This window comes from Rutilus rutilus (genome assembly GCF_951802725.1).
Source record: "Rutilus rutilus genome assembly, chromosome: 16".
Taxonomy (NCBI): domain Eukaryota; kingdom Metazoa; phylum Chordata; class Actinopteri; order Cypriniformes; family Leuciscidae; genus Rutilus; species Rutilus rutilus.
The window spans coordinates 28,588,162-28,610,828 of record NC_140224.1 but is presented as its reverse complement, the minus strand read 5'-3'; the positions used below and the strand labels follow the sequence as shown (position 1 = coordinate 28,610,828).

General features: G+C 37.6%; 2 protein-coding genes across 5 annotated transcripts in view; one reads left to right on the top strand and one right to left on the bottom strand.

Moving 5' to 3' along the window:
* Window positions 1–2,093: 2,093 nt before the first annotated feature.
* ccdc57 (coiled-coil domain containing 57) lies at window positions 2,094–16,654 on the bottom strand. 3 transcript variants are annotated; one of them, XM_084434223.1, is made up of 20 exons: window positions 16,187–16,654; window positions 15,394–15,852; window positions 15,177–15,285; window positions 14,428–14,529; window positions 13,070–13,227; window positions 12,915–12,989; window positions 12,428–12,628; window positions 11,828–11,986; window positions 11,257–11,419; window positions 10,870–10,992; window positions 9,449–9,626; window positions 8,990–9,181; window positions 8,708–8,808; window positions 8,396–8,596; window positions 8,175–8,231; window positions 6,469–6,691; window positions 5,772–5,914; window positions 5,375–5,503; window positions 4,640–4,817; window positions 2,094–2,417 (listed from the first exon to the last, which is right to left on the bottom strand). In XM_084434223.1, the coding sequence occupies exons 2-20, from the start codon at window positions 15,789–15,791 to the stop codon at window positions 2,227–2,229; spliced, it is 3,081 nt and encodes a 1,026-aa protein (XP_084290349.1). In that variant the 5' UTR covers window positions 15,792–15,852; window positions 16,187–16,654; the 3' UTR covers window positions 2,094–2,226. The 3 variants fall into 3 exon arrangements, with proteins under 3 accessions (XP_084290349.1, XP_084290348.1, XP_084290350.1); XM_084434222.1 differs by having other exon boundaries at window positions 15,394–15,839; window positions 16,187–16,499; XM_084434224.1 differs by having other exon boundaries at window positions 15,394–15,785; window positions 16,187–16,478.
* Window positions 16,655–16,805: 151 nt separating this feature from the next.
* Window positions 16,806–22,667, top strand: part of slc16a3b (solute carrier family 16 member 3b) — a 10,684-nt gene continuing 4,822 nt past the window's right edge. The window contains exon 1 of one of the 2 annotated variants that reach the window (XM_084434225.1): window positions 16,806–17,955. The gene's annotated coding sequence lies outside the window, so the exon portion shown is untranslated. Of the gene's footprint in view, window positions 17,956–20,004; window positions 20,080–22,667 lie in introns of those variants that run through there. The other variant, XM_084434226.1, reaches the window with a different exon arrangement.

The window sequence follows — 22,667 nt, the reverse complement described above, 5'->3', positions numbered from 1 at the left end:
GATCACATGCACTGCAGCACAAATTTCTGCCTTACGGGATCGAGTAAGTTCAAGTTCAAGGCGACACGGTGGTCGTGCGTCTGCGATTTGCAAACAATCTGAAATCGGGTAAATTTAGCATGCAACACTGGATTGGTATTGAAACACAGCATGGATGTTGGTCTGTCCTAGTTGTTCATTACTTAGTATGGATTACTTATTTTAACATTAGAAATGACATTGAGTAGCCTATTAACATGATTGGATTCAGTTATAGAAAGAGGTAATGTACGTAGCTAAATATTTTGTGATTTGGGAGCAACATCATCTAAAATGTGTTATACAGTGTGTGAATGGATTTCAAAGATGTGTGAGAGAAATCTTTTAGAAATATATATATATTAAAAACATCTCGTTTCCTACAAGTAGTTTTCAAATATTTTGTTAGTTTCAATATTTTTTTTAAAGTCATGAATCGAAGTTTTCCTAATAAATCAGTGAATTATTCATGAAATACTTTTCTTAAAGTGTCTGTTTTGTTTCTACACTACATTGACTTTGATTTGATGGACAAAAAGTTTTCAAGATGAATTAATATTTCAAGTAACAAAATTATTCTTTAAGAGATAATAAAACATGCCAATCTACTTATGTCAACATTTTTTTCAAGGATTTCAACCCTTTTACACTGTCTGAACATATTACCTCATACAGTATGTTCATCATACTAGAAGAGTATTCAAGCTTTTTTTTGTTTTTATTTATTTATTTATTTATTATTTTTGCATGAGGAGTCATTTTGCTGCAACATTTGCTACATTTAGTTTTTTATGCCTAAGGATTCAGCTTAAATAGAGCAGTCGTATTCAAATATGCACACTATAATTAATACAAATAAAAAAATAAAAAAAGATTCTGGGAAAAAAATTCTGCGTACATTGTTTATGTTAATGTCTAATATATCTTAACTTTTGGTGAGATGCAGAGGTAACGACATGATGGCAGCGTTGTCTAATGGTGGCGCTGTTGAGCTCTTGAGACACGTGAGAGACACGGGGCATAACATTTTGACGGTTGCCAGTGAAAAGAAATTCACCAATCAGTGAGCGAAGGTGTGTAGAACGAGCCAATCAGAATGAATGCAAGGGTGTTGCTAGGAGATAGGGTGATGTCAGGACAATACGATGGGAGGAGTGGAATCCTACACCTGCTGCGGATGTGATGTCATTATGAGGGGCTTGACAGCACAGGGGCTCCACACTAAAAGACACATTACACTGAATGTGAAGTGTCCTTGTATAAATCAAATTATAAAAATACCACTAAAATATAGAGTCCTATCTGACAACATAATTGTTCTAAAGGGGGGATTATAAATCAGTATCTCTCACTCTAACAGAGCCAGATGTTCAGATTTAAATGTTTATTGATAAATTAAAACTACATTATTGGTATAATCAGACAGGGTTCCTACACATTTTCCATTTCAAAATTCCATACCAAATTTCACCAAACCTTATTTTCAGCATTCTATTTGGCATATAGTTCAGTAATCTGTAAATATTTTTATTTTCTCAAGATTTTTCCATTGGTTTTCTCAAATTGATAATGTGCTTACATGAAAAGAAACCTAAAAAATGCATAACCATCATATATTCACATCAGTTTGATACTGTAAATGTGGTTTGATGTCGCAAGATCACCAAACAGCAAAGTGCAGTCTGATTTAGACGATCGTTTGCTCGTGGTTTGAGTGACATTTGAGTAATCATTCTTTTAGTGAAGTTCAAAAGAGACTCGCTTTTGGTAAAGACAGTTTTGTGTGATGAAAATATGCGTCTTGAATTCATTCAGTCGTGTTTGACAATCAAACTTCTGTCATAAAAACTCTGCTTGTATGATAAAGTTTTCCGAAATTCACAATTTTATATTTTAGAAAGCTGAATAGGAAATGTAAACTGTTTTCTTTTTACCATACTTATCAAGACCTGGAAATGACTCGATTCAAATTCCATACTTTTCCAAAATGTGTAGGAACCCTGATATTCCTGGGATTGGATTTTTTTAAATCCTTGTTGGTGTTTCTGCTCATTATAAAAAGACTTGCATGAATATTGGTCAAATTATGCAATAATTTATTAGAACATTTACAAATGTAAAAAAACAAACAAAAAAACATACATGATGCAAAGTGAACAAATAAAAATACAGCACTTAAAATAGGACAATCCTTCAAACAGTCAGTCTTCAGTCTTTGTTGTTGTAATTTCGAATCTTGCCCCGATTTCCAGCAGGACGTGTCTTTTTAGCAGGTACAAATGTTGTACGACTTTGTTTCTTCTTTTCCTGGAGAGAAGCTTTAGTGCCCTCCACGCTGACCAGTGGAGTAGGAGGCTGAGTAATATCTGGGTGTCCTCCGTTTGCCGTAGACACTATACCTGAGAGCACAATAAAATAAGAGTTTAAATCTTTCATTTAAAAATGTAAATCCCTGTAGAATAGTGGCTGAAATTCAGTACTGCTTATCAAAAAGTTACTGGTTTGATCCCTGTAGCCATGAAGCATCACTATTGTGACCTTGAGTAAAGCACTTGAGAGAAGAGTACTTAAAGAATATTCTGTAAATGGGCCCGTAGCTGTTTCCATCCAAAGTTGTGAATTTAACTAATGCGTAAAATTGGAATATCTCATGAAACATTTGTGAATAAATGCCACCCCATGCGTTCAAGAGAACAAAATTGTCACTTCCTCGGAAATAAGAGCGAAATATCCGAAATTTGCTGAAATCGGGGATGCCACTATGCCTCTTTTTTTCGTATTTCATAAATGATTTGCGCCTCAGAGCGCGCAGACGAAACACAACAAACACGCATGTTCTTGCATTTAAATACCTCGTGTTTGGGAACGCAATCGTTTAAGACAGTTCTGGGAGGTAATTTTACCCAACCCTTCTGATGACAGACTTTGGCTCAGTCATTTCAGAATGACCAATGGTTAGTCGTTATCCAATCACATCCTCTGTTGTGGCAAAGTCACATAAAGGTTTTGTTGCGCTTCAAGGGATTTATTTAGTAAATGGGTTTCCATCGTAGTTTATGCATGTCTTCTTATTGAAAACAAACAAACAAGTGCATACGTTTTTTAAGCACATTTTTAGGTTTTGTACATTTATGTGCATCTTAGCGTTTTCATTGAGCATTTTTTATGCAATAACCAAAAATGTGCACAAAAATAGGTGGATGGAAACATGGCTAATGGCATCATTTTATCTGGAGCTATGAAATTATTAAAAAAATATAAGAAATAAGAATACAACTTTTCTATTTCTTTTCTGAATTAAGTCATTTTTAAATTTTAGGTGATACTTAAAGTAAAAAAACTGTGGTGTAAGATAGTAAAAGATTAAATTAAAAGTCCTCCTTACAATATTTGACCTTTTTAAGAAAAAGCATATTTTGAAAACATTTTTTGTACATTTTCCTTTATTAAACCACATTAAATATTTAGAGCATGTACATTGTTGAATTGTTGATGTGACACCAAGGTGAATACAAAGATACATTCCTAAAACCATGGTACATTGTACGTGGTTTAAATAAAAATTTTCCTTTATCTTCTCAGATATCTTTATTAGTCACTGACCCAAAAAATGGTAAATGGCACTTGTATTCAGATGTTAGCATCTATATATTTCTGTATCTTTCTGACAGAGCAAAATTAAAACTCTTCACGTGTGCGTGTGACTGATGCTGAAATGCTAAGTAAATACCATTTGATATTTGGACTAAATGATGTACTATGAAGCAACGCTGATACTAAACCTGGCCTGGGCTGATGGCTTATTACAGAGTACATTAGTCTGAACCCTAGACACACAGAGCATCAATGCATCAGTCAGCATTGCAAGTACCTGACCTGTTTCTATGCCAAGGTTTTCAAATGATGCAAATGTTGGCCCAAGTTACATAGAGGTGAAAGTCATGTCTTGTCTATTTTTATTCAAAGCAACTGACCTTTGTATTCAAATTACTGAATACATTTTGCAAATCTAAATGGCTTCATCAGCTGTCTGATGAAACTGATGTAACATCATGATGTGATGCTGCCTTCAAGAGCCATAATTTAAAGAAAGTTAGTGCAAGACGAAATGTCCAAAGAGAACTAAAGATATTAGATAATATGCCTGTATAGGCCATTCTCATTCAAAATTCATTCTCATTCTCACTCATTCAAGACAAGGCATTATTTCATGCCAGTAAATGACAATGTCTATAAAAGAGACAAGTGCAAAACTGATCTGACTGATAAAAAAATCAAATGGCTCAATGGTCTTATCAGCATTATCTCCATAGATTTGGCAACTTTCATTTGGCCTTAAATCCAATCATGCAGCTCTGTCATCATTCCCTTGACAAATCAAGTGATGAAATTTCAGACACAGAGAAACGTGTGCAGTTATCTATTCACACAATCAACATGGCTAAAACAGCCACTAAGTGAGATAAGTTAGTTAAAGGAAGTTGCTTAATCATGTTTTAGCTTACTGACTAGTACTTAAACGTCCTGTGAAGTCATCAAAATAGCACGCACTATACAACAGTTATAAGTTTGAATATAAAATGGTCTGACGATTGAAGTCATTTATTACTTTTCTGCTCACCTTTGTCCTCACTGTCACTTGGAGAAAACAGAGAGGAACTCAAACCTCGATCCAACATTTTCCACACATCCTTTAGGGAATCATCGGTCCCCGTAGATGACAGCAGAATCTGGGATGACCCGGGCAGTCGTACCAGAGCTTCAGGTTGTGGCGGAGTGTTTTCTTTACTACCCACAGACTTGAGGAAGGAACAGACAAAAAGAATTAAAACATTGAAACAACAACAATAGATTCACTCTGTTTACACCAAATAAAATCACATAAACACCTTTCAAAGGTTTAGGGTTGGTAAGATTTTTTTAAGTTTAATGATCGCCAAGGCTGCATTAATTTGATACAAAATGCAGTAAAAACAGTAATATAGTGGAATACTGTTAGAATTTAAAAGTAACTATTTTCTAATTTAATATATTTTAAAATGTAAAGCTGAATTTTCAGCAGACATTACACATTCAGTGTCACACGATCCTTCAGAAATCATTCTAATGCTGATTTGCTGCTAAAGAAGTACTTCTTGTTATTATCAATATTGGAAACCGGTTTGATGCTTAATATTTTGGAGGAAACTGATACATTTTTTTCAGGATTCTTTGATAAATAGAATTTATTTGAAATAGGAACATTATACAATTTTTTTTTATATAAATTTCATGCATCCTCGCTGAATACAATTATTTTTTTCTAAACTTTTGAATATGTGTAAAATATATTTATGTGGTGGTGAAGTCATAGTACCTGGACTCTGACTGGTGGCTCCCATGGGTTGGTGGTTCTGTGTTTATCTGAGCTCTCGCCCTCAGAAAATTGAGGACGGACAATAATCGCCATTTTCTTACTCTGATCTCTCTGTGCATATTGTAGCTCCTAGAGTAAGATTCAAAACAAATATGATTCGATTTCATTCTTGTGTTATCATAATCAACCACGTCTTAATGCATCTGACAATGGAGTGATCGCTGACCTTTGCCATGCTCCAGTGGCCTTGACTTAGAATAGCATTGCATAAAAGCTGTGTCTAAATCTTCAGCTCAGTACATTTGCACAGGCCAAACTGATTAATATGATGAAATATATTCTCCGTATCAATACAGTGAACGTGCTTTGACTAAAGTCCCTCTCCTGCCTAAGTCACCTGAGTGGTTAGCTGGTACTGTAGCTGTTCCAGGGTAGATAAGCGGCTCTTTGGCTGCACCCCATGTTCGGTTTGAGAGAAGTCTTTTTCCAAGCTGTGTTCGGGATCGTTTGGTTTGAGAATAATCTTTGAGTGTCGTGAAACTGAGAAAAAATACAATTATTTCTATAACAACACGGGAAGGCTTTAAAGGGCACATTTTGAATTAAAATTTTAACATTTTACATAAAGGTATCATTTGCATCCCTGATGTCCATTTAGGCAATTTTAATAACTTAAATATAAAGTATGGACATATTAAAATGGGGACGTAGGAAGTAAACATTTTTAAATGTGTTGTTGATATTCAGTGGTGATTTGCTAGTAAATGACTCTCAAAAAGTTGTATAACATAAACTGTTTTGAAGCAAGGCAAAACACACAAAGCATGGAGAATTTCCGGAACAAGCATTGGGCTCTATTGAGAATCAAAAGGTTTCTTTAATCCCTTGGTACAAACATGGATCAACCCATTGTGATGGGGCACCAGCATAACAATGAGAGGTGAATTATAGGAATTAACCCCATGTGCCCTTTTACAAAATAACAGAAGAGGGTTCTTTATATTCCTCTTGAGCCAGAGATAATTCCTTACATAATTCACTCTGGAAGAGAATACCACTGAAATCAAATAGTACACTTCAAAACCAATACCAACCCTCCAGTCCTGCTTCAATCAGCTGAGCCCGGAGCCTGTTGCCCATTTCAATGAGTTGCCGTTTGTCCTGACTGAGGCCGGAGATCAAGCGCGCAGCCTGTTTGAGCTTTGACTGAAGCAGAGCAACATCACCCATGGCGCCCCCTCTGGCTGAACTCTGCAGCAACAGAAGCTGCTGTCGCAGGGACAAGTTCTCCTCCTGAAGCTGCTTTACCATCTCACTCTTAAATACCAGAGAGACATTGTTGTTTAGGTAACCATAGAGCAGGGTTTCTCAAACTCGGTCCTGGAGGGCCACTGTCCTGCACAGTTTAGCTCCAACCCTGATCAAACACACCTAGCTGTGAGTTTCTAGTGATCCTGAAGACATTGATTAGCTTACTCAGGTGTGTTTGATCAGGGTTGGAGCTAAACTGTGCAAGACAGTGGCCCTCCAGAACCGAGACTGAGAAACCCTGCCATAGAGGATACTTATGACAAGAGACAATTCATATCAGTAATATATACACTGAAAATACTGTTTGGACAGTAGTCCTAACTGCAGATACAACTGGTTGGCAACAGATTCTGCTTAAATGCAGATCCCCGCACGTGACGTGGACAAACACACGTATATGTACTGAAGGGGGTGGATTGGAATCCACTGCTGCTTCAATGTATATGTAATGAGTGATTATAATCAAGGTATTAATCAATATTTTTCCTTCTAAATATCAAATGAGTTGAATGACTTCTCTGGAGATTTTACTTTGTTATAGAAGTTACCAGTGTGATTACTGAAATGTTCTTTTCATATATTCTTTAATGGCTGTATTTGTTTTGTGTTTGAGAAAGGTCTTCAACGTGTTAAAACATATAGGGGTCATTGAAGCCAATAGATTAAGATTAAGTGTAGCTCTCCTTGAGAGAAAGAACGCATTATCTTGATGTTTTGAGAGGACTCTCCTGTTTATAGTTAGAGCCTGGCCAAATCCAGCCTTGGAAAAGATGTGTGTCGGTGTGTGTGTTAGTCTTCTTGGTTACAGGTTAAGGAACCACTGGCATTATTGGAGATTGACTGAGTTGTTGTTCTGGACATGCTGGCGCCATAATGGTGCTCTGCGACCAGGAAGGTTACGACGTGCCTAACTTCAGGGTGTCAGCTGCCTAATCGATGGAGATATGCTTCCGTCTATCTGTATATGTTTGAAAAATTACTATGTTTATCTATTTCTTAGCCAATCAGAAACTGCAACCTGAAGCAAGGACGTAGCTTAGACCTTGGTGTAGGGTATAACTGCTGTGATCTTTGTAACTGTAAGCGGGGTGGCCTACAAACTTCCGTGTGAGTCTTGAAGCTGACTTCTGCTGATGAAACTGCAAACTATCTTCAGTGAAACTTTTCTTCAATTTATTATAATTCTGACTCCGGATCTTCTTTCAAACATCTGGTCCTTGGGTCCTAAACTGTTACCCCCTAACAGTACATATATATATATATATATAAATGGGGCAAATAAATGGGGCTCCATAGTTTTATCAACCCAGGCATGATTTATTTATTTATTTTGCACCACAAGCAAACAAAACAAATTTCTTAATTCTTAAGATTATTTCTTAAAAAGCAGGAGGACAAATTTAAACAGTGATTGTAATATAAAGCCTTTTTATGGTGCATATTATATTATTAAACATACAGTATATCATGGTGCACTGAAGTGCTGTACCTGATTAAGGACAATGGTCTCTCTTCTGCTTGCAAGGTTAACCTTCAGTGCTGACACCTGGTAACAAATATATTGTAGTTTAATAAAGATAAATTGTAATTAGGAAAATATAATTATTACATTTTAAATTTAATACTTAAATTTTGTTTCTTTAAGGCAGAAAATATCATGCCTTTACTTGCATTTATTATGAAGTATTATTCTATATACTTAAAACTTGCCTGGTTTCCAAGGGCAACAGACTCCAGGTTGTGGAGCAAACTGCCTTTTTGGTACTCTTCTGCTTCCCGTCTCACTTCATTAACCTCCAGTTCAGTAGCTGCCACTCTTTGCTTAAGCCTCACTTCTTGAGCTGCTGCTGCCCTCTTGTGATTGGCCAGCTCTAGACGTAAGCTCTCATTCTCCATGTGTTTTGAGTGACACTGAAGGAAAGAGAAATACAATCATATATACAGTACAGTATATATTCAAAATAGCCAATTATGGTCTGTTAATTATTGGATGCTTGGGGTAAGTTGGGCTAAAATCATTACCTGCTGGGTAAGCTGTTCCACAGTAGACTCCAAATGAGCCAGTCTCACTTCCTGTTTCTTTAGAGCAGCGGCACTGGCTACTTTCTCCACTCGTAGCCCACCTGCAAAAAAAAAACCCCACTCTTCTTTAAAACACTGTGCAGTGCTCCTACCAAGATCTCACTCCATCTTTACCTCTTGTGCTCCAAAAGACACAAGATTTTTAAATCAAAAATCCACAAACCACAGTATTACATTACAGATCTTGTTTGATGAAGGTGTGAGCTCATATTTTTAAATTACCTATGGTCTCATTAAGTGATCTAATATGGTTTTGAAGGTATGCATTGTCAGGGGAAACAGGGAATGCAAGGGAAGGATTGCTGGCAGTATTGACTGTCTTGGAAGACTCCTCCAGCCGCTCCTCAAGACCACGACATTTGGCCTTAAGCTCCTGAATCTCTTTCTCCAAAGCCTGACTGTAGTCTGTAGTCCCTGAAACAGACAAATCACTGTCATTCAATAGGGTGGAGGGTTAAATGTCCTAACAATAATGCAAGTAATACAATTTAAGCACTACTTGCAATATCCATGGCAGGAGGATACTGTGATTTCCATTGCAAGTATATTAACTTAAGTGATTTATGCTTGGTTTTACAAACTTGAATCTCTGTTACATTTAAAATTTAATTAAAAAATGTCATTAAGTAAAATATTCTTAAGTGTCTTTTATTTCCTTATTGCTGTGATGACCGCTTGTACCTGCAGAGCTGACCTCTGGATTCGTGGTCTGGTTATGACTCTGAGCTATAGGCATCTGCTTGCTCAAGTTCTCCATCTCTTTCCTCATTTCAGTCACCACTGCTCTGAGACTGCTGTTCTGCTGCTGGAGTCTCCTGATCTCTTCTGATGGGAAACTGCTGCTGTCTACTGCAGATGCCTGTTGGAAAAGTTCACATTGTTTTTATGTTATGTAAGACAGAGAGAAGCAGTCGTGAAACAATCAGATGATGGTATAATAAGCCAATCAGCTACCACTAGGTGGAGGCAAGATATTGTGCGTGCTGACACACTTTTAAAGATCGGAATTTTCAATCAGTCAACAAGTTATTACAGGACTGAACTCACTCCACAAACATAATAATATGTGTGCTAAAAAACATGTATTATTTTACAGTCAGGCTATGGTCGCCATAAAAAAAAAGCCAGCTGGCAATTTCAAGTGATGATACATAAGACTAGTTATGCTGTGCGGAATATATGGATACGTGGTGCTATGCGATATAACCTTTCCTTTCATAATGTCATAATGACCAGGGAGACTGTGAACTTTCAAAGAAACATTCTGTAAATGGCCAAGCATCTTCTGCTGACATGCTATTTAAAGTCTCTTAAATGTGTGTTGATAAATGACCTATCAAACAGCTGACAGGGCAGATATGAACAACCACATAACTCTTTATTCTCAGCTACATATGACATGCCACTTCAGAATAGCTGTAATAGAATTGCACCAGTAAACCTTTAGTTTAGTCCAATTGTCACTATTAACTATTTGCTTATTGGCATGCATATTACTAGGATATTGGCTGTTTATTAGTACTTATAAAGCACATAGTAATGCCTTATTCTGCACACAATATTCTGCATCCCTTAATCCAACCCAATACCTAAACTTAACAACTACCTTACTAACTAGTAATAAGCAGGAATTAGGAGTTTATAGAGGCAAAAGTTGTCATTAGTAGTTAGTTAATAGTGAGAATTGGACCCTAATCTAAAGTGTGACCATTGCACCAAGTGGATACCCTCTATAGCTCTATTTAATTAATGGAAGGGCAGGTATTAGATAAAAAAATGCTGTAGACGTTGACAATGCCTGCTGTTTTATTTAAATAGTAATTTAAGATATCTTTTCTAAGCAACTAGACAAAAACAACCCTCCTGGGGCAACTCAGGGTCAGATGACTTGCATCATATGCTGTGTGACCCCTACTCTTCAGACACTTTGGCATGAAACCCAGAGAATTGTTGGACAGGATACCCACCAGATCTTCAGCTGTCATCATACCAAGTTTGGTTTTTTTCCAAAGCTAAAGCAGATTCTAAATGGTAACTGGTTCCTTTGCAGTATTAAATATCAGTCTAATTGATGTAACAGAGAAAGCTGTGTGTGGTCTAACCTGAATTCCAGTTAGTGCTGGTTTGGTTCCATGCAGTGCCTGATCTCTCTCTACAGTGACACTTTTCAGCAGTGCCACCATCTCCTGCAACTCCCGTTCCTTCTCTCTCAACTCAGCATTTCTCTTAGGGCAGATACACAAACATAATACATTACTTCCTTATACTTCCTTCTAACCAAGATCAAGTCCAGAAAGCTTGTTGGAGACACTAACTGATAAGAAAATCGAGGTCATTACACTGGTATATATATACTATATCTTGCTAGACCTGAACTACAGATTACATAAAAATGTTCTTTATTCATGAAATTATTTTATTTTGAATATTTTTAAGAATATTTTACTTTACTATTATATTTTATGCAGTCGGACTGTGCATCAGCTCACCTGGTCCCTGGCCTGAGTAAGGCTTTGGATGAGCTCCTCGCTCCTCAGGTAGTGCTCAGAACGCACCTCCTCACAGCGCCGCTCCCAGTCCAACTCCAGCTGAACTCTCTTCTGCTCCAGGGCCTGCTCCCTCTGCAGACCACTAGACACCTGCTGCTTATACCTGACAGAAATACATTTGCCTTTTTTAAGTAATTTGTTTCATTTATTGGTATCGGCTGATATTGGATATTTAATTGTGCACGTTCATTTCCCCTATTTTTACATTTAGATGTGTACATTATAATATTAGTGTACATTATAATTGTGATGCACACATTTTATTTGAAAGATATGACAAAGAAAAAATTACTGATTTTAGTTTTTTTTGTGTTTTATTTTTGAATTTATTTAGACAAAATAGTAAAGATTTTTAATATCTGACATTTATTGGTCATCGGCCATTACATAAACAATATTTTATCGGCTAAAACTTTATTATTGGTGCATCCCTACTCACACTTTTATTTCTCACCGTATAATGGAGTTAATGTGTAAAAGGTATACAATTATTCATCTTGTGACCCCTCACCTCTCTATATCCACTTTACACCTCTCCAGCTCTGCTCTCACTTTGGCCTCTCTCTCCCCTGCAGAAAGCAGCTCTGTATCTGTGGCAACCTTTTCTTTGGAGACCTGAGTGATGTAAGTATCCCAGCCAGATCGAGTTGTTTCCAGCTGCACTCTGAGCCTTTGTTTTCAAATAAGAGTTTCAAAGTTGGATCTGGTTACAACTGTGGTACCAAACACAGGTTAAGGCTCTCGATTGAATATTGTCAAACAGCAGACATGTTGTCTGTCTTAACCTGTGAATCTCAAATATTTCATTTATGAACATTAAATTATAAGCACAGAAAAATGAGTCGCATTTGTTACCTTGAGGCCTTGAATTTTAAACATGTTATATAATCCTTGTGCTCAGAAAGCCATTCTCAGAGACACCCACACATTTCCTCTCAATGTTTTTACACTAATTTAGTCATCAGCAGGAGCCACGGCTAATGTGATAAAATGCATAATCTCGTAATGTGATTTTATGAGATAAAATGCACTCCAAACCACAAGCTTGACAAGTAAAAATGAACCACAGAATATTTCTATAAATAGTCATTTTGATATGTCTGTGTCTTACTCTTGTATCTGCTGGTCTCTGTGGTGGAGGTCATCCGTATGGCTCTTTTCTTTCCTTGCCTGCTCCAGAATAATCCTGTCCAGTTGGGCCTGCAGTTCTGAGATTTTACCCCTATCCTCTTGAAGCTCCCTGGCGTGCGCCTCTCTCATGAGACCCAGAGCATCCTCTTTCTCCCGACATCTTCGTTCCAGCTCTGCATGCCTGCATATATCAAATTTCAAAACATCAGAGCACAACATGCTGGCCTACCTAGATTAATCTGAGATATAAATATGAATCTACCAAGCAAAAGTTCATAACCTCAACCGTTTTTTTGTGTGTGTGTTTTTTATTTGTCATTAGGATCTAAAAAAAGCTTGTCACTTGCTTTTACTGTGTGTTTAACAATTGGATTTGACCTGTCAAATCCAATTGTTATTTATATTTTATATAAATATTTTCTGATATTTTCTGACAGGGTATCTCAAATTCTAGATGTAGTACTTACTTCCTGTTGTAGGCTTCTTGCTCTTTTTTATAATTGCTCTCCATTTGTTTTAGTTTGACCTCAAGCTCTTTTATCCTGTAAAACAGTAATCATGATCTTATTACATTCAAAAATCGAAATAGAAAACTTTTTTTCGAATGCATGTGTCAGATTACCTGGAGTCTTTCATTGCAGTGGTGTTCTTTAGGTCCCAGTCTCTGTGTTGAATCTCTTTTTGCGCCAGCTGGTAAAGTTCTTCAGAGGCCTGCAGGGCCTCTTTGGCCTGGCTGTGAGCTTTGGCATGGACCTCCAACTCTTTGCTCAATAGCTTTTCCTGGACAATTAATATTATAATTAAACTCATTTGTTTATGAGTTTGATCCATGCAAAAGATTGCTAAGACTAAGATATACTAAGCCTATATTGCAATGGTGTCTAAACCTGCTCCTGGAGGGCCAACATCCTGCAGAGTTTAGCTCAAACCAGCTCCAACACCCTTGCCTGGAAGGTTTTAGGGAGTCTGAAGAGCTTGAGTGTCTCATTCAGCCCCCGAGCTCGTGAATCACTCAGTATATCGTGCACACGAATTCAGGCACTGGTAAGGACAGTAAGGAAAATACTGAGCATCGATGCTCCCTGGTTTTCACAGTGCATTGTGGGACTTTTCAGGGAGTCAACGTTTCAGTGCAGCCCTTAAAAAGGTTGACTCACTGATCATTGACTTGACTACTGAACTAGGGATCTGATTGAGACGCAGCCCTTAGTGCTGGTTCAGGTCTGTTTAATTAGGGTTGGAGCTAAACTCTGTAGAACTTCTGGGTTAAATGAAGGTCAAATAAATAAATAAATATTGCCAAAATTATGTGGATACCTGAACATCACGCCTATATGTGCTCCTAACAGTTTCCACTCTTCTAGGAATTCTTCATTCAGGTACGACAGGGGTGTCCAATCCTGCTCCTGGAGGGCCACTGTCCTGCAGAGTTCAGCTCCAACCCCAATTAAACACTTCTGAACCAGATAATCAAGGTCTTTCTAGGCATACTAGAAACTTACAGGCACTGTGTTGAAGCAAGTTGGAACTAAACTCTAAAGGACAGTGGCCATCCAGGACAGAGTTTGGACATTCCTGAGATACGAGCAGGAGTTTAGCCGCTGACATTTGGTGAATGGGGTCTAGGTTACTTCGGGATTCCAACTCATCATTCATGTGGACGTTTCAATTTACCCACATACTTTTGGCCATGTAGTGTCTAAAGCAGTGGTTCTCAACCAGGGGTACACTCGGAGACCCTTAGCAAACTTCCAGGGGGCCTAGATGTGTCTCTAAAATAAATGAAATTTAGTTATATTAACAATCTTAATTGAAATGCTAAAAAGCACTAAGAATAAAATGCCATATTTTTTATTTATTATTACAACAGAAGTACAAAAGGTACAATTTTGGAGTCAAAAAGGTTGACAACCACTGGTCTAAACAGCCCTGACCTCTAACTAATAGTTTATAAGAGGTTTGATGGGATGTGGGTCTTACTTTGAGCTCATGAGAGAGAACCACACTGTTCATTTCGTCAAGCTTCAGATGGAACTCATGCTCCCGCTTTCTCATTTCACTGTCAAAATCTGCCATCATTTCCTGTTGTGGATTGAAATGTATTATTTAGTAAAGCAGTCATAAAGAGTTTTATGAAACGCTTATTTGACTGAGCTTAAACGACACTCAAATGTCAAATGTCAAGCAAACAACACTGAACAATGACCTATTTTGGAACTGACCTGAATGCACTATAGCATAAATAGCTTTGGTTCACCAACACTATCTGTGATCCTTCACGGCCTTATCATTTTACTCCACAGAGTGAGGTGAGGATTGCTTTAGTGATTATTTGACACAGCTCAGCGACTAAGAACTCCTGCCAGCTGGAATCCTTTTATGTCAATGGGTTTTCTTTAAATAACATACAATGTCCTGGCATTAATACACTTTGTGAATTGATTTTTAGACAACTTACATTTAGGCATGGGCCACAACCCACAATAGATGTCTAGTCAATTAGTGAGGTCAATGTTTTGTTTTGTTTCTTTCTGTGGCAGTGTTTTTAGCATGTGTAGACAGACGTGTTTGGCCATTACACTGCATCTTGCACTGTTTGTCTTTTTTCATTAGTGCTGTGCAGTGTCAAGTAAAATATAGTTCAGCTTTTTTGAACACAACAAATGTACAAACAGGAATGGATGTCACCAGTAAGATTGTGTCTACCATCTTGCGGGTGACAGCCATACCTGTTTCTGCAGTGCCAGCTCCCCATCAGATTCTCTAATTCGCCGCTGGAGATCCCGTCTCAATGTTTCATTCTCCTCCCTGAGTTTTTGAATCTCGCTTTCCATGATGCTAAAAAGCAAAAACAAATGTCATCAAGATTACACAAAAAAACAAACATCAATTTAGAAATCAATGTGGATAACCATACATGGATGAGCCTAAGAAACAAGGTCATACTTCTGGACTTTTTCCAATTTGACTCTATGCTCGACTCCCCTCTTCTGATATTGCACTTCTATGTCCTCCTTCAACCTCCGCTGCTCCTCCAGGGCATCCTGCAGTTTTGCGATCTCAATCCTCAGCTCACTGACCTCTTCTCGCCTGGCACTGTCCTCCGTCTGAGCACGGGCTGCCAAGGCATCATAACGCTCCAGCTCTTTGTCCCTCTCCTCCAACACACATAGATTATACTTGAAGTCATCACGCAAGCGGAGGAAACGCTCTCTCTGGGTGGACAGCTCTGATGTGGCTTCATTTAGAGCAGTCTCCAGTTGTCGGATCCGCAAAGTTTGAAGTACTTTCCATTCTCTTTCTTTACAAGCCAGCTGGGCCTCCAGGTCCACAGCTTCCTGCATTGTTACGAAGCAGATGTTAAACAACAGGCCACTGCAAGACTTGGCATCCTGTTAAGCAAATCTGTAAGTTAGACACAAGAAGTAATTACAAAGTGCCCATCAAAAGGATATTTTGAAATACACATGCTAAATGAAAACCCTAATCTCTAGCAGTCAGTAAATAGAGTTATTTCCTTTGTGATCTGAAAAGAATGAAACAACTAACGTTAACGTAAAATTTGTTCACGTGCAGCTACAAGAATAACAAATTCCAATAGTGGAAACAATGTCAGTTTTTAGCAGACAGCTCATATGAAAACAAAACAACAAGCAGAAATTCACGAACACACGTTATTTTAAACAATTTCAACAGAATTAGAACTATTCCACTAAATTAAAATAGTTATTTAGTTTACCTTCATGTGTATATCACCCCAATATTATGCATGTATTTTCTCCGGTTAGCTTGCATAGCACAGCGAATATTCTTCTATTTCATGTTTTTGTCATAAATAAAGGTGACCGGAACTGCGTGAAAGTTAAAATACACAAATACTCTAAAATGAAGCTGCTGAATATGTTTTAAATACTTCGTACTGGACGTTTAGGTCAGCTTAGCTAACCAGCTAAGCAATAGCATAGTGCTAGCATAAGTTGTAACTCGGCGCCACCACAACTATGAGAGTTTCCATAGAAACAAAACGCTTCCTCTGTAACATCCGCGTACTGGGTTGAACCGGGTGAATATCATTTTTTACAACTTACAGCGTAATTTGCCTACTTTGAAAGCCGGAAATTATGAGTTTACTTCTGAGTATACTGATGCTATTTCTGGAATTACTGTGTTATTTCCCACCATAAAAGCATCACGCTTATCGTAAAGTTATAAAATGTTTCCGAGGCTATTAATAACAAGTCATGGTTCATTTGTAGTTAGGCTACTTTGTTATTTTGGTATCAAAATACAATGTTATTAGACGTGTATAAGTTACTAAGTTAACGTTACTGACAATAGTACAAAACGTTTTACCCTACAAACTATGACACGCTTATGAATGTATACCTTCCTGCCAGAATTATAGCTTGACAAGTTCAGACAGTTTTGCATTGGTTAGTATTTTTCCAAACCTGTCTGAGCAACTTTTCTGAGGCTTACAAAAGCTGTACAAAAGCAGCTGACGCAAAAGGAAATAAGACACCTGATTCACGTGATTAATACCTGCCTGCTGTCACGTTCTATTTTGTATCTGTTCAAGCCTTTTCTCTAATTTGTTCTTAAGAATGAAGCATAACATAAGTGATTATTTAGTTTTATTGCGATGGATGCTACAACTTCCAAAGGAAAACAAATGCTCATCCTCTCTATTTTTGATAATAGCCTACAGTATATCTGCCTGTATGTTTTACACTCAGTTAATATTCAGTGCTCTCTACAGAACCAACATCTGTATCTGAGCATAATATTACTGTAAACATTGTAACTAAAGAAGTGTTTTGAGTTGGTGATGACAATGAATCGCAAGGAAGTGTCATAATTTCCCTATGCAGTTTTACTGCGTCACGGTGATATGTGCCACCATATGCACATTTCTCGACACTTTGCCAAGGTCATCGCTGTTATTTCCCTTACTGTAAACTCACTGATAACAATAATAACAAGTTTCTTAAAAATTATGATCACTTTTTTTCTTACTGGTTGAGGTGCCATTATCTCCCCCACTTCCTTTTCATTGTATGTTAATGTAGCTATTCAATGCAGGGCTGTTTCCTTTCTTGCAATAAATAAAACATGCGAGGGGAAAACTGCCAGGCTAATATTTTTTTGTTCAGCAGCAGCTGCAGCACCCAGCTATCATAATAATGAGAAACAAAGTCGATGCTTCATCTATGGAGGTTAGCTTCGTAAATCCCCTTTAAATCCTCTGAGCACATGGTTTGAATAGGGATGAGAGGGAAAAGGAGAGCAGTGGGGAAACGCACGTAGGGCACTCACACAGCCTCATCATTGGCTGCACGTCAGACAGCGTGACTCAAGTGATTCACTGTTGTGACAGAACAGAACAGGCACTACAGTCAGATGAGCCGATCTCATTCAAGTGCTGCTTCTAAAGATGCGTGCCGTGCGAACGTGAGATCCTGGTGCCAGAGGAGCATCGTCAGAGAATAACCACAGAGTATCGTTAAGGTATGTATATGAGGACTGATGACTTTAAATATGTCAACATATGTGTCCTGTGATAATGATTGGCTGATTTTGCGCGTGCGTCGGGCAGTGGGGGATGCTGAATGCCGGTGGGCTGCTATGGAGATTGACTGATGAAAAGTAACAGGTTAACATAGAGAATACTCTTGTATCTATTTATCGTTGAAAATATAGGCTACACCGTGTTATAGAATATAAATATTTCTAATAACATTCCTAACATGTCGTGAATAATCCACATACCGATACAATTGTCATTATGTGATGGTCTGATATTTGTGTAATGCAGTGTAATCTTCGAGTAGTTGTGGTTGCAATGGTGCTACAAATGGTTTAAGTGAGAATTTGTATATATAGGATGGTATAGGCTGTGGCTTTACTTTATGCCCTGTGCTGGCGGTGCCAGCGCTTATTGGTGGAGGAGAGAGAGCTAGCCTAACGTTATAGAAGTCACGTTTAGCACGTAGACCAGAGCTGTGGCGTATCAGATGCTCTTCATACAAAAATTTAGACACAGAATCGCATATTAGTTAGTTTAATTATTCAGTGTTCGAATTGTACACTGACTTCCTGGAGAGCCTTAAATTTGTATAAAGGTATTTCGGAAGTTGTTTTGAACAGTTAGCTAACCTTTAAAACTTTAAAAAAGGGTTTTGTGGTATTTTTGTATGTAGCCTACCTAAATCTATAACGAACTGTCAAATAATGACTGTATCTATCTGTGTCCCATCCTGAAATCGAGCCAAAGTCCTCGAGCAGCCTACTGTTGCCATGGTTACCACCTCAAGCAATCGATATTTTTAAGGAAAAAATAAATAATGTTACTATTAAAAGCTATTATATATCATTTGAGCGGGATTCAAACCTTAATTTCTTTATATGGCACATCTCATTTCAGGTCTTGGGGCATCTACAACTAAGTTTATTATGTAATTTTAAGAACCATGAATTACCTATTTGTAGGAGGAGGAAGGTCAGAGATGGGTGCATCTAAATAGATCCACAGTTCAGTAGTCAGGGGCTGCGTTTAATTTCACCTAACTTAATGACCTAACGTAATAATAATTTGTTACATTTATATACCACTATATAGAAGTGGGGAATCTTCCTCAACCACCACCAATGTGCAGCATCATCTGGATGATGCGACGGCAGCCATATTGCGCCAGAACGCAGGGAGAAAACCAGGGAAGCATCAATGCTCACTATGCTCCTTACACTATGAAATTACATCACATTTCTGAAACATGAAACATAAAACGCACAAGCCAATTCAATAAATATAATGACACAGAATAGAAGCTTTGAAGACAAACCGTTTTTTATTACAGACAACGCTAGACAGGTAGTGAACACATCTAGTTAACATTTATAATTAATATTCAGCTTAAACGATGTAACAGAACAATGCGTTAACACACCATAACACATAATATCGAAAAGATATGTAGTGAGCCAGGGACCTTACTAGTGCCTGGATTTGTGTACATGTCACGATGAAGGTATATATAATATAGACCTGCCTTAATTAGCTTCTCAGAATACCTAACCATATCACTATATCCAAAATCATTCATAAACATAAAACTGAAATCACCCTCTTAATTAGGAGTGGGGTCACACATAGACCTCGATATACAGAAATCAAAATCAGTAGTCTTCTTGTCATTTCATTGTGACTGACAGATTAGAATCAGCCAGTTCCACTAATTAGTTTGGACATGACAAGAAGCGTCCATAATTAACAAAGTGCCAGTGCCAGCTGTGCCCTGCTTCAAACAATTCAATAGCCTTTCTAAAATGAATCCTAACCAAACATAATTTAAATCCCAACTACACATTCTGTATAAAATTCTATGTAAAATGAGAGTAGACATAACACAAGTTACTCTTAACTGTGATTCTGGTCATTGCAATCAGTACCACATGGGGAAATGTCAGGGTCTTAATTTAGGTTGGATATCAATGCTCTGGTTGGGTACAGAGTTTTTTCACAAGAGGTTTTCACCTCTCAGTCCCCACCCCCAGCCTGCCCCCTAGGTTATGTAGATATGTGGGAGCTTCAGATCAGAGGGAGAGAATCAGTTTTCAGGGACCTTAGGCGAGGTAGGTTTCACATACAGTACATTGGTTGCATGTCTTACTTTTACCTAATGTAGCTCTTCAACATCATAGCTCTTGATCAACTAATTTCCACTGTGTAACATGTTGCGCAGCCCTTTTTCTTTTCCTTTTTCTTAATGCATTTAAAAACACTTCTTCGACTTACATTGATAATATGCCTTAGGTTGTTTAATGGTATTTATGTTTGAGCTGTTTATTAATTATGTGTATAAAGTATACTCTACAATACCATATATAGTTGTTTTTGGCATTTCAATCACTAGTTTCAGAGTTTACATATTGATTTCAATGCTGTACCAACAGAGGAACAGGTTTCATCCTTTAAATTAGTATTATTGAGCATGCATTAATCAGTCACTTTAGTTTAGTGCAGGGGTGTCCAAACCTTTTTCTTTTTTTTTAAGGGGGCCATATTCAATGTTGTGGACACAGTAGCTTGAGTTGGGACGCAGATGTACATTTATTTTCATTAAAGGTCCCATTCCATGGATTATTTTTATTATTTTATAATGTTTCCAGGGGTGCCCTTATAATGTTAGTATGTTTTTTAGATCAAAAATTGTTATAATTTAGAAATAAAAGGCATATTTCCTAGCCTGATTTCATTCCCTGGTTTGAACACTCTGTTTGAAGGGGCGTGTCTGCTGTGAGACTTCAGTGTAAACGCCCTCTGCTGTGATTGGCTGACATGCTTGCATATGAAATATCTGGCATTACATGTGGAACTATCTGGAAAACTTTTACTATTACAGCTATTATACGTTTTTACTATTACAGCTATCTGGATTAATGAATCATGAGAAGTTTTTTAAGTATTTAGATCTATTACCATCACATAAAAGGTTGCAGTGATGAGCACTGAGCAGATGACAGTCTGTTGATCGCGTGAAAGATCTTATCATTGCAACGCAGTTTCTGCACTATCACTAATGATTTCACCAATGCAAACATGAGGCATATAAATACAGTAAGAGCTTCGTTGTGCAGTGTAACAGCGTCATTGATTTCATAACGAGTTTTGGCAAGTGTCCAGATAAACTCGCGCTGTGTGATTGATAGCTTGGGCGATTGGAAAGGGATTGTTCTTTGATCGCTTTCTGTATATTAATCACAGTTTAAGTAAGATTATTTTCATCCTACTAAGAGAAACGAACGATGTGAAGAGTGATCGCTACTTCCATATTAAATCACTACTTACCGCTTGCTGGAATATAGTTGAAATAGTCCCCTTCGTCAGTATTAAACGCTGAGAGAAGTCTGCTTGATATTATTCCAGGTTAGAAAAACAGTCCGTGGTGAAATGGACAGAGCAAACTAACAACTTCGAATTAAACTTTTGCGGTATCCGATTATAGATAAACATCAACCACGTCTGTTGACATTTCGCCATCAATACGCCTGTGTTCCTGTGGGCGGAGGTTACGGTTCTAGTGACATCATTAAAGCAGGATGTAGATGAGTGTAGTCCAATCCAGCCGTTTTTTGTAGTCAACTTCTGTTAAATAAAATATCTCGCTTGGCATTGAACTTTGAGCTTTATAATTTTACAGATATTATTTATACTCTAACAACAACATTACACACTAACTAAAGTTTGAAACATGGGATCACATAGAACGGGACCTTTAAAACAAACTAATAACTGTAATTAATTTAGTTAGAACTCTACTCTTATTCAAATTAATTGGTCTTCTGGTATCACGCATTTAGATTATGACAACCAGAGGTAACCACACTACCATGGTAAAAAGTAATATGGTATCTAGAATTACTTTATGCTGTTTAGTCTATAAACATACTTGCGTATAACAAATGTCTGTAATTTGGCCTATATTTCATTACTCCTAATACATGAGGTTAATAATATAATAATTAAATTGCCCACATTTCTGCCACGACAGTTAGCCTACTACAGTAAATCCATGGTAAATGTTGGTGATTTATGGATTGAAAAGTCTTCTGACTGGATTGTTGTCACACAATTTCTCATGTTTTCCGCGTCAGTGTTGTTGAGAATGTCAGCACTGTTTCATCTGCCTTTAAACTAGTTTTAATCACCAAGACATTTGCGATTTGTATCGGAGACCTCGAACTCTTCTCACTGTTTACAGTTTAGCGAGTAAAGCCAGGTGCACACTGTGCGATTTTGGCCGCGATTTAAGACCAATTTTGCAAATCCTAAAAGAATCCTCTGATCCTAGGCTAAAATCTGAAGTTTTTGATCGTTAGTTTGACATGTTCACCGACAGCCGATTAATGACCGTTGCGATCAAATTTGACCTCAGACGAAATTCTGCCAGTGTCAGAAGATTTAACTACAGTCCTGCAGTGTGACTTCTACGACGACAGTAAAATTGTCTGTTTTTCAAGACAGATTGATTGATTAGCCTATGTAAAACTATGGACAAGTTTTCTTGCCTGCGTCCGTTTTAACGCGTCTTGACTGTACAGCCTGACATCAGTGACAACTGAGATCTTAGTGTGACGTGGCTTACAGCGAGGATCATGTTCGTACAGTCTGTCAAGCAACAATCGTAAAGGACTATTATAAATCGTACAGTGTGCACCCG

Coding starts and splice junctions, on each gene's coding strand:
- ccdc57 (XM_084434222.1), bottom strand. Junction 14,530..15,176: donor AGCTGGCACTGCAGAAACAG/GTATGGCTGTCA, acceptor AATCCACAACAG/GAAATGATGGCAGATTTTGA. Junction 2,418..4,639: donor AAGTGACAGTGAGGACAAAG/GTGAGCAGAAAA, acceptor TTGTGCTCTCAG/GTATAGTGTCTACGGCAAAC.